General features: G+C 42.2%; 2 protein-coding genes across 3 annotated transcripts in view; both read right to left on the bottom strand.

Moving 5' to 3' along the window:
* Window positions 1-3,583: 3,583 nt before the first annotated feature.
* On the bottom strand, window positions 3,584-9,695 carry zmp:0000001174 (retinoic acid-induced protein 2). The gene is made up of 2 exons (XM_058638169.1): window positions 9,561-9,695; window positions 3,584-7,296 (listed from the first exon to the last, which is right to left on the bottom strand). Exon 2 carries the CDS (start codon window positions 7,247-7,249, stop codon window positions 5,681-5,683), a length of 1,569 nt encoding a protein of 522 aa, XP_058494152.1. The 5' UTR covers window positions 7,250-7,296; window positions 9,561-9,695; the 3' UTR covers window positions 3,584-5,680.
* An 835-nt stretch (window positions 9,696-10,530) lies between these two features.
* The window catches only part of nhsa (Nance-Horan syndrome a (congenital cataracts and dental anomalies)), a 66,735-nt gene continuing 62,943 nt past the window's right edge, over window positions 10,531-14,322 (bottom strand). For both annotated transcript variants that reach the window (XM_058638186.1, XM_058638187.1), the window contains one exon: window positions 10,531-14,307. In XM_058638186.1, the coding sequence (XP_058494169.1) occupies window positions 13,668-14,307 (640 nt within the window). In that variant the 3' untranslated portion in view covers window positions 10,531-13,667. The remainder of the gene's footprint in view (window positions 14,308-14,322) is intronic.

Below are 14,322 nucleotides of genomic sequence, written 5' to 3'. Positions count from 1 at the left end.
AGTGGGCGTGTCAGACGTCTGGTGCTGGAGGCGGGCTCTCAAATGTTGCCAGAGTAGCAACCGCTATGGCCGACGTTGTCAGGCTGGAGTTGCTAAAGTGATAGAAATGTGATAACGGAATAAAAAATTATTCGTTGAAAAGTTGCGTTACTTCAAACGTAAAGCATATATGTAAGAAATTGATTTTATTAAGACATTAAATGACCACGATGAGATTGCGCACACAGGAAGTTGAAAACGTTTTTGTTTGTTTTGTTGTTTGTTTTGTTTTGCCCCCAACCACTAGTTGGCAGCAGACTTTCAGCCATTTGAATCTTCCCTTCACTCAACAAAGAAAACTATTGTTTATGCAGATGACTTTGTGAGTTTTTCGTAAAATGTAAAAACAAAATAGCAATATATCGCAATAAATTGTATCGCCATCTAGGGGTGGGAACCCGCCAGAGATGCCACGATGTGATATTATCACAGTATTTAAGTCACAATATGATATTGCAATGTATGTATTTGCAATATTATGTACGCAGAATATTGCAATATTTCACAGTTTCAGTGTGCTGTAAACTGAATTTTTTTAACGAAAACTCAAACCACAAATGCTACATCGCTATCGCTTTAGCAACGTTAGCAACTCGTGCTACGAAGTCGGCCATGACGGACACTCGTGTAACTTCGGAAGTCCGCGTCGCCTCTTGCTGGATGACGTGTAGAGTAGCCTTTCACATAGTTTTTTTTTTTTTTATTAAATTTCAAACGGACAGACTTGTTAAAGGAAGTGCGAGCAGGATGTTTGTCTAAGGGCTTCCTCTGTCACAGTTAAGCTCAGTGGTCCGACATGCGACATCCATGTCGGGCCGTTCCATTTACTGTCAGCAGTGAAAACGGATGTGTACAGTTTTATGGGTTTAACCATGAATATCAGCGACAGAATGTACATTTTGTAGAAAAAAACTTAATATTTTAAGGACAAATAATCATATACATGATTTAGAAATGTGAAGATAAAGGGGTGGGGCTGGGGGCGGGGCAGGTTCCATTTTGCGTTTTCTTTTTATATATACTTAACTGTAGTGATTTTAGTGGAGAAAACCTCGCAGTACTAGAGTCTGCCTTGCTTTACCGAACACATTTCTCAGGTTAACGTCGTCTCTTGTTAGTACGAGCTTTTGTAGCACACTGTTTATACGAAGATTGGCCCGAACTGACGTTTTTCTTTATTTCTTCTTCTTGTGCCATAATCGCGTCCAAACACAGGATCCAAGTGCTGTCCCCTCTTGTACGTCGTCTTTAAAGTACTTGAAAAATGTGTCGCAGAAAAGTCACTTGTCTGTTATGTCGCACCAGATAAACAATACGTGTTTTACCACGTTGTCTCGTTTCCTTTTTCTTCTGTGTTTTTTTCACCTAAAAATGTCTTTTTAGTGACGCAGCGCCTCCTAAACAAGTCTCTACCCATTACCACGTCACTGTGAAGATGTTTGCCAGCAGGAAAGTGAAGTTTGTAAACCACTCACTCTCCCACACCAAAGTCCATAGAGAAAATCAGTGATTTTAGCTGCGGAGACACAGGAGCTGCTGGTCCTCTGCTGCCTGTGGTCACTTTGTGTCACTGAGGTCAATCTGAGAAAGATTTCAAATGCCAAATTGACAAAATAAGACATAAGAACTTAGTGATGGAGGCAGCAGTGGATCAACAACTCCTGTGTGTGTGTGTGTGTGTGTGATGGACTTTGGTGTGGGGGAGTGAGTAGTTTACAAACTTCACTTTCCTGTTGGTAAAGTCTGTCTCACAGTGAGACAAAGACGTGAACATGTGACGTAGACATCGGAGACATAAGCTGACGCAGACTTTATTAACAGTCTTAAATCTGCCCTGTGTCTCAGTCTGGTTTTCAGCAGCAGGGGGCGCTCACAACACAGGCAGCGCTGACTACAATTCAGAAAAATGTGTTTTACAGTTTTTGTCAATTGCTAAAACACTAAACCCTATTGTCTGAACCAAATGCTCAGTTGCCTGAAGCCACTGATTGAATCAATCACTCTTTTGGCAAAACCATAAGCACTTTTCACCTGTTTAGACACAACTTGCCAACACATTTTCATTGTGATGCACCTGTGCTGCATAATGGTGAGCACAGGTGACACAAGTCAAACACAATTAGAGCACAAGTGTCACCACGTGAACACAGCAACTCAAAATCACACTCACACTTGTGGCTAATGATGTGAGGGAACATATAAGCCAGTTCAGAGAGCACTGGTTTGTGAGGCCCTATGATGGATAGAAATCTGAGAGGAAGAGTTTGTGTGAGAGGAGGTCGAGGTGGTCAGTGAAGACAAAGAACAGTAATATCTGATGAAATCAGAGCGACTGTGATTGACCATGTTCTTGTCCATGGTATGAGCATGAGGGAGGCCGGACAAAGGCTACAACCACACATCAGTAGATTCATTGTGTCCACCATAATCCCAAAATAATCCGAAGAGAACAGGTAATTACCTTTTTTGACTTTATAGTACAGTATGTAAATGTTGACAGCAATTACTGTATGACATACTATATACTGTACCACAGTATACTGTAAGTAAATACATGTTTCAGTACATCACTGTACCAATGTACTGTAGTATTGTAATGGAGGGTTGGTCTAACTGTTTGTAGGCCTAGTATTCCATGTATATCTTTTGTAACTGCATGTTCTCTTGTTGTAGAATTGAAAGACTGCCACATGGGGGTGGGAGGACAGCTATGTTCTCCCCACACCAAGAGACCCTAATTGTTGATATGGTCCGTGAGAACAACGCCATTAAACTGAGTGAAATTCAGCAGAAGATCATTGAGGACCATGTAAATGTTGAGGGTATCAACAGTGTCAGCCTCTCTACTGTTGATCGTGTCAGACTGTGCATGAAACAGTCTGGATACAGCATGCCAGAGGTTTTTACCCCGTTGCCTGGACAGACAACATGTGGCCTGTGATGTGGATGAAGTCCTGTGGCCTGACCCAGTACGGAGACATGATGATGTGGCTGAGTTATACACTTATTTGTATATTTGTGTACTTTATTTTACATGGGCTTACTGTACACAAGTGGCAAATGCATAAGATTTCTGTTTGTTTTTACAAGTGCTACGTGTAAAGATTTCTGTTTTTTGTCTTTTTGTACAAGTGCTAAATGCCCAGGTGTTTTGTTTTGCAACATGCATTTAGCCTACAGTGAACAATAAACATTTATTTCACCAGCTTCATGTCCTGAGCATTGTGTTTTCTATTTTTCTACCTAGTGTTTAGTGACTGTTCAGTAGTGTTTTTAATTTTGATTGACTCGGGGCACGATTTGACAACATAGTTCAGTTTTGAGCACAGATTGAACTGTTTTGAGGTGAAAGTTTGGTTTTGTAAGAAGAGTCTGAGGTTTTGTGAATGTAGCTTGAAAATTGGCTTTTGTGTTCACAGTTAAGAGAAAAGGAGAGCAGCTTTCAAGAAATGTGTCTTAGCAATCGAGAAAAACTGTATTCACAAATTCTTGATTTCATGTTGTTTTTTGTTATTTTTCTTAAATAATGACAAAGAGTCAAAAGTCAAACAAACCACTCAACGTTTAGTTTCTGTTTTCTTTTTTACAATAAAAAAACTTTCTGAATAGAAAAGACAAACATGGGAACTTCAACCTTTGAGTTTTTAACTTCACATCATTATAAAACACACACACACACACACACACACACTCCATAAATAATAAAGGAATAATACCTGTAATAATAAATTAGGGTGAAATCCCTCACAGTGGGATTAAAGAAACGTGAGTGAAGAACAATAAATGTCTGTTATCAGGTGCAGGTCGGCCTGCAGGGGGCGTAACGAGGGATTCCTTTAAATAAAATGCTGCTCATTCACTTTGAATACTGAAACCACCACAGACTGTCTGAAAGTGGACAAAGTCTTCTGTTTCCAGATTCACATTTTGATCACTAATGTCAGTTTTTTTACCTTTAACCTGTAGCCAGGATCCTATTGGACAATACAAGCTGTCAATCACTCCAGTGTCCACTCATGTGTCATACTGTGAGTTGTATTTGTTTACTCCGCCATGCTGGCAGGAAAAACGTTTGAAAAATTCATGTCGACAAGCTTTGAGAGAACTTTGGGATAAACGTCTCCTCGCTTTCACATCGCAATAAACGTACATAAAATAAACCGCGATATTTCTTATAAGTTGATTTTTCAAAGTTAGGTGGTGGTTAACTGCTAATTCAGTTGTAACTGTTGCTCAACTTTCTACGCCGCAGCAAAAAAACAACAAATTCATGACACACAAAAGTCAGCCGTCCTTGGGGGAGGGGCTTCCTCTCCAAGCAGTTCCCGAACCCTGTGGCTCCGCCCTCAATGCCCTGAACACAAGGGGGCGTCAGTCCTGGCATAAACAGCCTGGACTTCTTTTTTTTTTAACTAAACTACGACAAAGTGCACTTAGTCGGAAAAACAAGAAATAAATTAACGAACACCTGACGAAACTCGCCACATTCAAAACTGCGATCAAAAATGTCACCAAACAGGAACTAATGTTTCACACTGACATGTTTGACCTTGTGGGGCGGAGCCTAACCACAACTGTTTCTAATAACAAGCTAACGTTAACTGCAACAAATGTACGGAAAAAAAATCTCTCAATTAAGCCATTATTTTTTTCTACGGAAGAGCATTCACCGAAAATCTTTTTTAAAAAGGCTCTGTTTTTACGAGATTCGGGTTTGTTTTTAAAAACAGAGCCTTCAGCCTACAGTGGAGCCCGCCCTCTGGTGGTGAGGTGACAGCTCTACGTTCAGGCGTTTCATCAGCTGACGATATCCATCCTTACAAGGACATTTTTTTCTTTATCTCGACTTCACGACTGGAAACAGCAAGGGATTATGGGGGATTATGGGGGTTCAAACACGCGCTGCGACACAATCCAGAAAACCTCATATTTGGACTGAATTTTTTTCCTCCCAACATTACAACAAAGTGGATTTTTCCTTAATAATCTGTCAAAAAAGAAACAGCCAATCAGAGAGCATGGAATCCTCCCCGTGTTTTCAACCGTTAAAATCACTTCTGTCTTTGTTTGTGCACAAAAGAAAAAAAGAAAAGAAAATGGTGTTAATGATGGAGTCACGGTCACATTTGTGTTTAAAGAAGAGAAACGTCTTCCTTTAGCTGCCAAATAAAAAACAACAGGTTTGAGTTTGAGTGGAATTAAGTCCCCACATGTGTTTTATGTTACTGAGTGGGCCACGAATAAAGGGATAGTACACGCTTTCTAAAGTGTGGTTGTGTGAGGTCGTGACACAGAGTCAAAACTGATCTTAACAAAATCTACATCAGTTTAAATCTGCGACGTCATAACGGCACGTTCACGTCTCAAAACAGGAAAGTGAAGTTTGTAAACCACTCACTCTCCCACACCAAGAGAAAATCAGTGATTTTACATCACACACAGGAGCTGTTGATCCACTGCCGTCATAAATGTACTAACAAAGTTATTCCTTATTTGTAACAACATCAATATTTAAAAAGATTAAAGTGATCTTTCCGCCTGAACACAGATAATGTGTGAGCGTCTCATACGACCACATTCAGAAAGGCTCAACTGTCCCTTTAATCCCCCTCTGTGTGGCGTGTGATGTCACTGTGTGATGTCACTTCCTGGGCAGCAGTGCCGCCAGTCTCTGCTTCTTGATGGGCAGGAAGTGGATCTCCTGCGAGCTCACCTTCTTCACTTTGATGGCTCTGTTTTTTGGGATCTTTTTGTCGCCGGGCTCGCACGGCGCGTCTCCCGCCGCCACCGCCGCGGTCACGCCGTACAGCTGCTGCAGCGACGCCCCCTGGCTGCCGTCACGTTTAATGGAGAAGTTCTTGGTGGAGACGCCCGACAGACCTTTGATCTTCCCGCACAGGATGGCGGGGATGGCGTCCTTCACGGAGACGATGACCTTGGCCGTCTGCGAGGTACTGACGATCTCCAGGTTCCCGGCGCCGCCGAGCGACGCCTCCTGGCCCAGAGAACCCGAGGCTCCGCCCCCGCCACTGTCCACCACCCACTTGTGCTGCCGGCTGAACTCCAGCGACGCCAGACTGCTGAGAAGTTTGGAATCTAAACTCTGAGAGCAATCGACGGACAAGGAAGCGCCGCTCGCGTCCTGACTGGACTGGAACGTGAATTCTCGTCGCGGTGAGGGGGCGGAGCCGCAGGACTGAGCACACTTCCTCCGGATGCCGGGCACTGACAGGTCCAGCACGCTGTCCTGCTGGACCTGCAGGCTGGGAAACTCCTGCTTCGGTTCAACCGGATGCGACCTCACAGAGAGATCTAAAACTTGTCCGTCATCGACAGGAAGTGAGGACGGGGACACATCCTGTGGCTGGAACAGCGGCATACATCTGCTTGAAGACAGCGAAGGAGAGGTAGTGTCTTTAGGCGAAGTCTGAGTGCTTTTACTCACAGTGCAAACTGATTTTGGAACGTTTCCCTTTGAGTCCTCGGTCTGAGGGACGGGGACGGGGAGGGGGACCGGAAGAGGCACCGGCAGGGGAATGATGACCGGGTAGGGGACGAGTAGCGTAGCTGGCGGGACTAATGGGGCCAGAGGGGAGGTGTAGGGAGGTGTGAGTGGAGGGAGAGGGAAGAAGGTGGAGCCTGATGACTGACAGGTAGTGGGCGTGGCCTGGGAAGGAAAGAGGTCCTGCAAGATGGCGGCGAAAGCTGGATTCTGGAGGAGGGAGAGCAGGTTAGCGTCCTGCGTTTGTCCCACAGACTTCTGGTCCACGGCGGGAGGTAAACCAAACGCCAGCGGATTCTGGCACAGGACGCTGCTCTGGAGCGGCAGCGGCGGACAGTTGGCGCCAGGAGGAAGGACGACCTGCTGGTCCAAGACCAGAGGAAGAGATACGGGATTTTGGCTTGTGATCAAGTACGGCGCTGCCCCCATCTGGCCGAGCTGAGGCGTGGCAGCTCCGGCCATCTGCAGGTGGAAGGGCAGAACCAGCGGGCTCTCGCCCAGACACACCGGGTGCAGGACGGTCGTGGCCACTTTCAGCGACACGCCCCCTGCTGGAGACTCAGTGGTGGGAGTCGCGGGTGTTGGACCAGGAGGTTCGGCCGCGCCGGAGAAGTTTCCTTTGTCGCAGGACTCCGCCCCGGCCTCCACTTTACCGCCGTCTGAGTGTTGACGCGCCGCCGCTCCAGACACGTCGCCGCTACCCTCCATCGTTGGACCGTTTCACTGACGGCTCTCGTCCATCACTGTCCAACACTCTGAAACACAGAGGACACAGTGGTTCATATTCACTCTTCAGTCTTCTGTCCTTTAAGTCTACGATATCTTTAAGAACATGTTCACGTCTTTATCTCACTGTAAGTTTGTAAACCACTCACTCTCCCACACCAAAGTCCAGAGAGAAAATCAGTTATTTTAGCTCACAGGGACACAGGAGCTGCTGGTCCTCTGCTGCCTCGTGTGGTCACGTTGTGTCACTGCAGTAAGAATAAATGTGGAATTTCCAAAGGCTGAACTCATAAAATCAGACATAAGAACTTAGTGATGGAGGCAGCAGTGGATCAACAACTCCTGTGTGTGTGATTTAAAAATCACTGATTTTCTCTGTGAGGTTTGGTGTGAGTGTAAAGTTATTATTATTATTATTATTATTGTTATAATTATTATTGTTGTTATTATTATTGTTATTATGTCCAGAGACACTTGAATTGTGGTTTATAAATCAACATGAACAGAAAGTCACATTCAGGCTTTGTCCTCATATTATTAGTTTAGATGGAAAGTCTGTCTCTCTCTGTCTGTCTGTCTCTCTCTCTCTCTCTCTGTCTGTCTATCTGTCTGTCTGTCTGTCTCTCTGTCTCTCTCTGTGTCTGTCTGTCTCTCTGTCTGTCTGTCTCTCTGGACTTTCTCACATTCCAGGAAGTTGAGTGGAGACGTTTCCTGCTCGATATCAGGGTCACGAGGTCGGAGAAGCGACGACGTCTCACTGAACAAATGAAAGGAGTCTTTCTTGGCTCAGACTCCCCCGCTGTCACATGACGGAATGGTTTGACCCAAGTGAGAAGGAGACAGATTATAATCTCATATCAAACCACTGGGTTTTTTTTATGCTGCTTTTGTTTTTAACAAAAAAAACGTTTAGAGCCTTCACATCAGGTGACTTGATGCTCCTCCCCTTCCTCTTCACTGGGTCATGTGAGCGTGATGTCAGAGGTCTTTGTTACAGTAAATAATGTTTGTCGCAACAATACCAGATTTTGTCACTTTCTTTCAAAGCATACATTTTCATTTTTGCAACAATACGAAATTTCACATTTTTTTCCAGACGTAAATAATTTTATCCCGATTTTGTCAAATTCTTACAAAATGAAAACGTTTTTCGCAACTTCTAAAGATTCTGTCGCTTTCTTTGGTAACGTCAATTATTTACAAGAGTGAAATCACTCAAACTTTTCGCAGATCGCAGATCGAAATAAAACATCAATCTAAAAACAAAACAAATATCGTTATATATCGAGGGTATATATATATATATATATATATATATATATATATATATTATATATAGAGGGTTCTGGGATGACCGCAATGCCCCCTTGTGATCCTTCAAAATAAGACACTAGAGCATTTCCAAATGTTGTAAAAAAAATAAAGATTTTATTTTATTTCTTTGTTTAGCTGAAGCAAACGAATCAGCAGCTGAACCTCACCCTCCCATTCACTCACTCACTCATCAGTAATAATGACCACAGTGAAACAGCTGTTTGTTCTGGAATGATTTGAAAGATGCAGCGCCCCCTTGTGGGCAGCATGACATCGCTGAGACTCTGAAAATCGCAGTTCCAGGACCACACCCCCTCATCTCGGAAACTCCGAGTACAACTGGAACACATTAGCTGGTGGCTAGTTGTTAGCATGTGTCCTCCATTAAAAGCTGACTCAGCATATTTCACTATATAAAAAAACAAACCACACAGGGTGAGGTCACCTGAGGACACACACGTTGCCATGACAACAAACAGGTTCAGGGGGGTAAGGGTGGTGGGGGTGCTGTGTGTGTGTGTGTGTGTGTGTGTGCACGCGCTTGTCTCCTCTTATCACGTCAGGTCTGAGGCGCGTGAGACAAATTAAAAAAAAAAAAATCACACACACAGAAACGTCCTTTTTTTCACACACTTTACGGTTTTTTCCTCGTATTTATGACTAAATAAATAAATAAATAAATAAATGAATAAATGAATAACAATATTTTTAAAAAACCGTCTCGGTGTCGGTTTGTTGTCAGAGTCTCGTGCGCACAAACGGAGCGAAAATAAGACAAACGTTACAAACGTTTCGCCTCGCGACAAATTGCGAACTCATGCTGCGTGAACGCCGTGACAACGTGAGGCACAACATTCATTCATTCATGTGTTTTTTGATCCTTGCGTTGTTCTATCCGCGTCCCTTTAAAAAGCCGTTTGTTCTTCTTCTCGTGACATGAAAGTGCAGTTTTACGACACACGCGCACACTTTCCCTCACCTGTACGGCGGAGCTCGCGCTCGTTGTCCGCTCGTTGTTCGGTTTTTACCGTAAATAAACGATAATCATCCACATAAAAGACACACGGTGATGATGAGGAGGATGACGGTGACTGCGGCTTCACACACACACACACACACACACACACACACACTGAGGCTGCGCGCGCAGCAGCGTCAGCGGCTTCCTCCTCCTCTTCTTCACAGATGGTGAAAAATAATTAACAATTTAAATATAAATTTAAATAAATGACAAAGAAAAACACAACAAAAGAAAAAATACGTCATTGTTTTATTTGTGTTTGCTGGTTTTTGACGCTTTGTGCTCCTGAGCCACCGTAGTTATCACAAAAAACATCAACAATATAATTTAATGTTTTTATTACATTTGGTTGTTTTTATGATTTTCAGGATTTTAAACAACAACAAAAATATCGCTGTTAGATTTTGTTACATTTTCACGGACATTTTGTTGTTTTGTTTATTTGCTGTTAAGTTTTTATGATTTTTTTTATATAGATTTTTATATAGTTTTTAATATAGATGACCTTCTAATGTTTTTACTGTGATTTTTTTATGTGTTTGTTTTCGTGTGCATCATCATCATCTTCATCATCTGAGGTCACAGTGTGGACATGAAGATTCTGATCTGTTATTGATTTAATCAATATTTAAATGTTGTGTTTTCTTCCTCACTTTTCTCCTCAGACATTTTCATTTAGTCTGGTTCTGTTGTGACAAATGGCTCCACCTGGAGGTTTGGGGCTGACACTGCAGTCTTCTGTTTATTTATTTATTTTATTCTCTATAAATGTTCACTGTTCTATTGTAAAGAAAATAACTGCTGCTTCTGTAATATTTATATATATTCAGTGAATTGTTTCAAACTCACCTGTGAAAGAGATTTCATGAGAAAATGAAGATTTAATGAATAAAATAAATGAAATAAAAACAATAAACAAAGACAACAGTCATTTTCAAAGCAGTCACATTTATTGTCGTTTGCTCAGTTTGTGTTCGCAGGATTTTTTACTAACAAATTTCATCAACGCTAAACTAAACTTAAAAAAAATCATAAAATAAATACAGGACAAAGTTCAAAGCTCAGAAATATACAAAGGTTTGAAATTCATGTAAACATTTGATTTTTTTTACATAAAAAACAAATCAAAACAAACTTCCGTGACAAAAGTTTTTTCAAAACTTCTTTTATTTACAAGTTTGTACAAAAAAGGGAAAAAAACTACAGTAAAACATAAACGTATGTCTGACGTCACCTTCTACGATTTAACGTTACAAACGTTAACGTAAAAGTTCTCAGTCTCAACGTCGTTTACGTCAAAAAGACAAATTCACGTTAATAAAAAATCTGCAACGTCACTTCATCAGTGCAAGAAAAAAGAAAGAAAAACATTGGAATGCGTACCCTGTTATTATTGTTGTTCTTGTTTTATGGCTAACGTAGATTTTATCAGCTTTGCATAAAAAAATCACGACAAATATAAAGTCATGTTACGTATAAAAGATTTGTAAATATGTGGAATTATTTATTTCTTAGCTTATGAGTTAAAAAAAATAGATTTAAGGTCCAATACGCAACAGTTTGCCTCTCAAGGTGTCAGGAAACCTCTGTGTGTGTGTGTGTGTGAGAGATGCGTTCAAGGACCATGGTAAACTAAATACACTGAATTCAAAGAATCCACCACTGTTTCTTTAATAAAAACAGCGATAAAAAGTAACGCGACACAAAAACATCCTCCGACCAAACTGAGAAACACTCGACCTGCCAGATAACGACTCATCGTCAGAGCTGACTGTGCTGTGAGCGCCCCCTGCTGCTGAGAAGCAGCCAGAGACACAGAGAAAGAAACACTCACTCTTCAAAATCACACATCTGAACGTAGTGATGGAGGCAGCAGTGGATCAACAGCTCCTGTGTGTGTGATGTTAAAATCACTGACTTTCTCTCTGGACTTTGGTGTGGGAGAGTGAGTGGTTTACAAACTTCACTTTCCTGTTGGAAAAGTCTGTCTGACAGTGAGATAAAGACGTGAACATGTGACGTAGATATCATGGATTTTATTAAAGTCTTTTGTGAAGTTCTTCCTTGTTTCCACGTTGGCAGCACAGTTCGCTCTGATGATACTTCAAAAACCCTGAACGATCCCTTTCCTGTCTCTTCGTTAATTATTTGATCTTCCTGAACACTTTCCTTTCGCCTCCTCCAATCACGGCAATAAAAAAACCCTGCCTTAAGATCATGTGACTTCACGTTCTCTCACAACCTGCGACTTTTTCGGTCCTCGTCTCCGGAGACGTTCTGTTATTGCATGAGAAATTGGATAAAATTACCTTAAGAAAAACACTGAGGGACATGAGCTTAACGTTGAAAAATCGCAATTTTTCAAAATAGTTTTGGTTTCCATAACTTTCGTAAATTTACATTATTGTGTGTTGCATAGTTTTTCACTTCAGATTTTCCTGAGAGAAATAATTTGCGATTCATGATATTATTACAATAGTTGCTTTTTTAAATTAATTCACAGATGTGGGCGGAGCCTTCTCTCCATTCTCTACATCATTGTTTTAGATTTTAACCGTAAACGTACGAATGTACGAACATACGGAACCAAAGGAAACTTTTACTTTTTTAGGAAAATTTACAAAAATTACGACTTTGCCTTGTTTTTTGGGGTGGAGCTTTGACCAGACAGCCAACGAGAGGGGGCGGAGTTTCATGTCATAATTATAGTGATATTTATTGCGATAATTGTAAAAATCTGCACAACACTTTTAAAAATGTCTCTAAAACGTATTAAAATCACTTTATCTTAAATTTTGTAAATAACATGGTTATAAAATCATCAGATCCTGGAATGACTTGGAGGACAATGGCTCCCCCTTGTGGCACAAGATAAATCACTCTGTTGTTATGTTGGTGAGAAACTTTTCTGTGTGAAAAAAATCGTATCTGTAGTTAATAAACATATATTTTCCAATTTTCACGATATTTATTAAAAAATCTAAAAGTCTATTCCAGAAACTGTGTTGGAAGAAAAAGGTGAAAGGATTATGATTCATGGCTTCATAAACTCAATGGATGTTGTGTTAAAGCTGGGGTACGTAACATGTGTCAAAAATAACAAATTCATCATCATGAAAATCAAGTCAATCGGAGAAAGTTGGAGCTCTTCTGGCTCCTCCTACAGACAGAAACTTTGACCAATCAGAGCGCAGTTCACATACAGAGAGAGCAAGGGCGCCTCCTATTGGCTGTTCGACTAAGCAGCTGCACGTAAACGTTCGCATAAATAACGACTTTCTACACTGTAAAGAAAATGTAAAAATTGAGACTAAAACAGCGTTGGATAAAAATGATTGGACCAAACACGGAGCCTTGATGAACTCATTCATTCATACGTTTAAAAACCATCTCTGTTCGTAAAATTACATTTTGATTAAAAAAAACAAAAACTAAAAAAAAATTGTTAGACTTTGAATTTACCAAAATAAAAGCTGTGGCTGTTCTACAAAGTAAAAGTAAAGTACCTTTTCGAGGAAAAGACGCAATCCAACATCGGTAACTCTGAAAAGAAAATGACGATGTCGTTGCGAAGCATGTGCTCGCGTGGTGGGAGGAGCTTAGTGATCCCAGATTTTTTTCTGTGAAAGTGGAATTATTTCTGTTTGTGAATCATTATTTTAATAAAAAACAAAATAAAACACAGACGATAAATAAAACAGTTCTTCTGGTGCATTCACACAATTTATCGCACTGCGTTTACTCCACGTAAACTCACGTCCTTGCTCACTTTTAGCCCCGCCCCCTCCTTCTGTGGTGACTTTGTGTCAAAACGTTTGTTGTTGTTTGAATGAAACGATGAAAAATCTCCATTACAAAAAAGACATGGTTATTTTGAGGGTGGGCAGATTATTCGTGTGAATGCACCTTTAATCTACTTATTTCCTCAATGAAGTGGTTTTTCAAGAAATAATATTTATATATAAAATATTTTAATTATTCACAGAAAAACAAACTTTTCTTTCATAAATATTCAAACGTCCATAAACTAAAAAAACATCATTTCATACCAACTCTTGTAGTTGTCTACGTGGACCCCTGCGCCGGCCGCTCGTCGTGAGGACTCCCGTCGGAGTTTTCCGTCTCGCCCTCTGAAATCGCCTGCATGGGGGCGGAGTAAAGTCTGGAGCGGGCGCCATAGCGGCTGCTGTTGGCGGGCGGCGGGATTCTGGAGCGACCCTGACGTGACGCGGCGCACACGGGGAAGGATTTCGGGGAGAAACCTTCAGCATTGGCTCTGGGGAAGAACAGCTGATCTGAGCTCAGCGGCGATGGCGACGGCGAGGCGTCGTCGTCGTCGTCATCATCGGGTTGCCGTGGCGACTCGATCAGAGAATCTGCGGGGGACTTCGGTGTCACCGGACTCTTGAGGATCTCGGTCGCTGACATGCGGTAGCTGGAGTCGGAGCGGCTGCCTTTCCGCAGCAGCAGCAGTTTGAACTCCTCGTTGGACGTGCTGGACTTCTTGGCGTTCCTGTAGATCGGTCCGGAAACCCGCTGAAGGCCCGGCGGCGTCGTGGCGGAGGAGGCAGGCAACGCTGCGGAGAGCGGGGAGCTCGGGGCGCAGGTGCTGCCACCGGGGGGCATGCTCGCTGACGCAGCGTTGAGGCGGTTCCTCGCGGCAACCTCGGCCGAGTCTTTGCGACCCAACACTTTCCGCTTGGACCTGGAGGACGAGGAC

Source organism: Solea solea, chromosome 9, assembly GCF_958295425.1.
Source record: "Solea solea chromosome 9, fSolSol10.1, whole genome shotgun sequence".
Taxonomy (NCBI): domain Eukaryota; kingdom Metazoa; phylum Chordata; class Actinopteri; order Pleuronectiformes; family Soleidae; genus Solea; species Solea solea.
This window is presented reverse-complemented; position numbering and strand designations above follow the sequence as displayed.

Coding starts and splice junctions, on each gene's coding strand:
- zmp:0000001174 (XM_058638169.1), bottom strand. CDS start 7,249: ATGGAGGGTAGCGGCGACGTGTCTGGAGCGGCGGCGCGTCAACACTCA.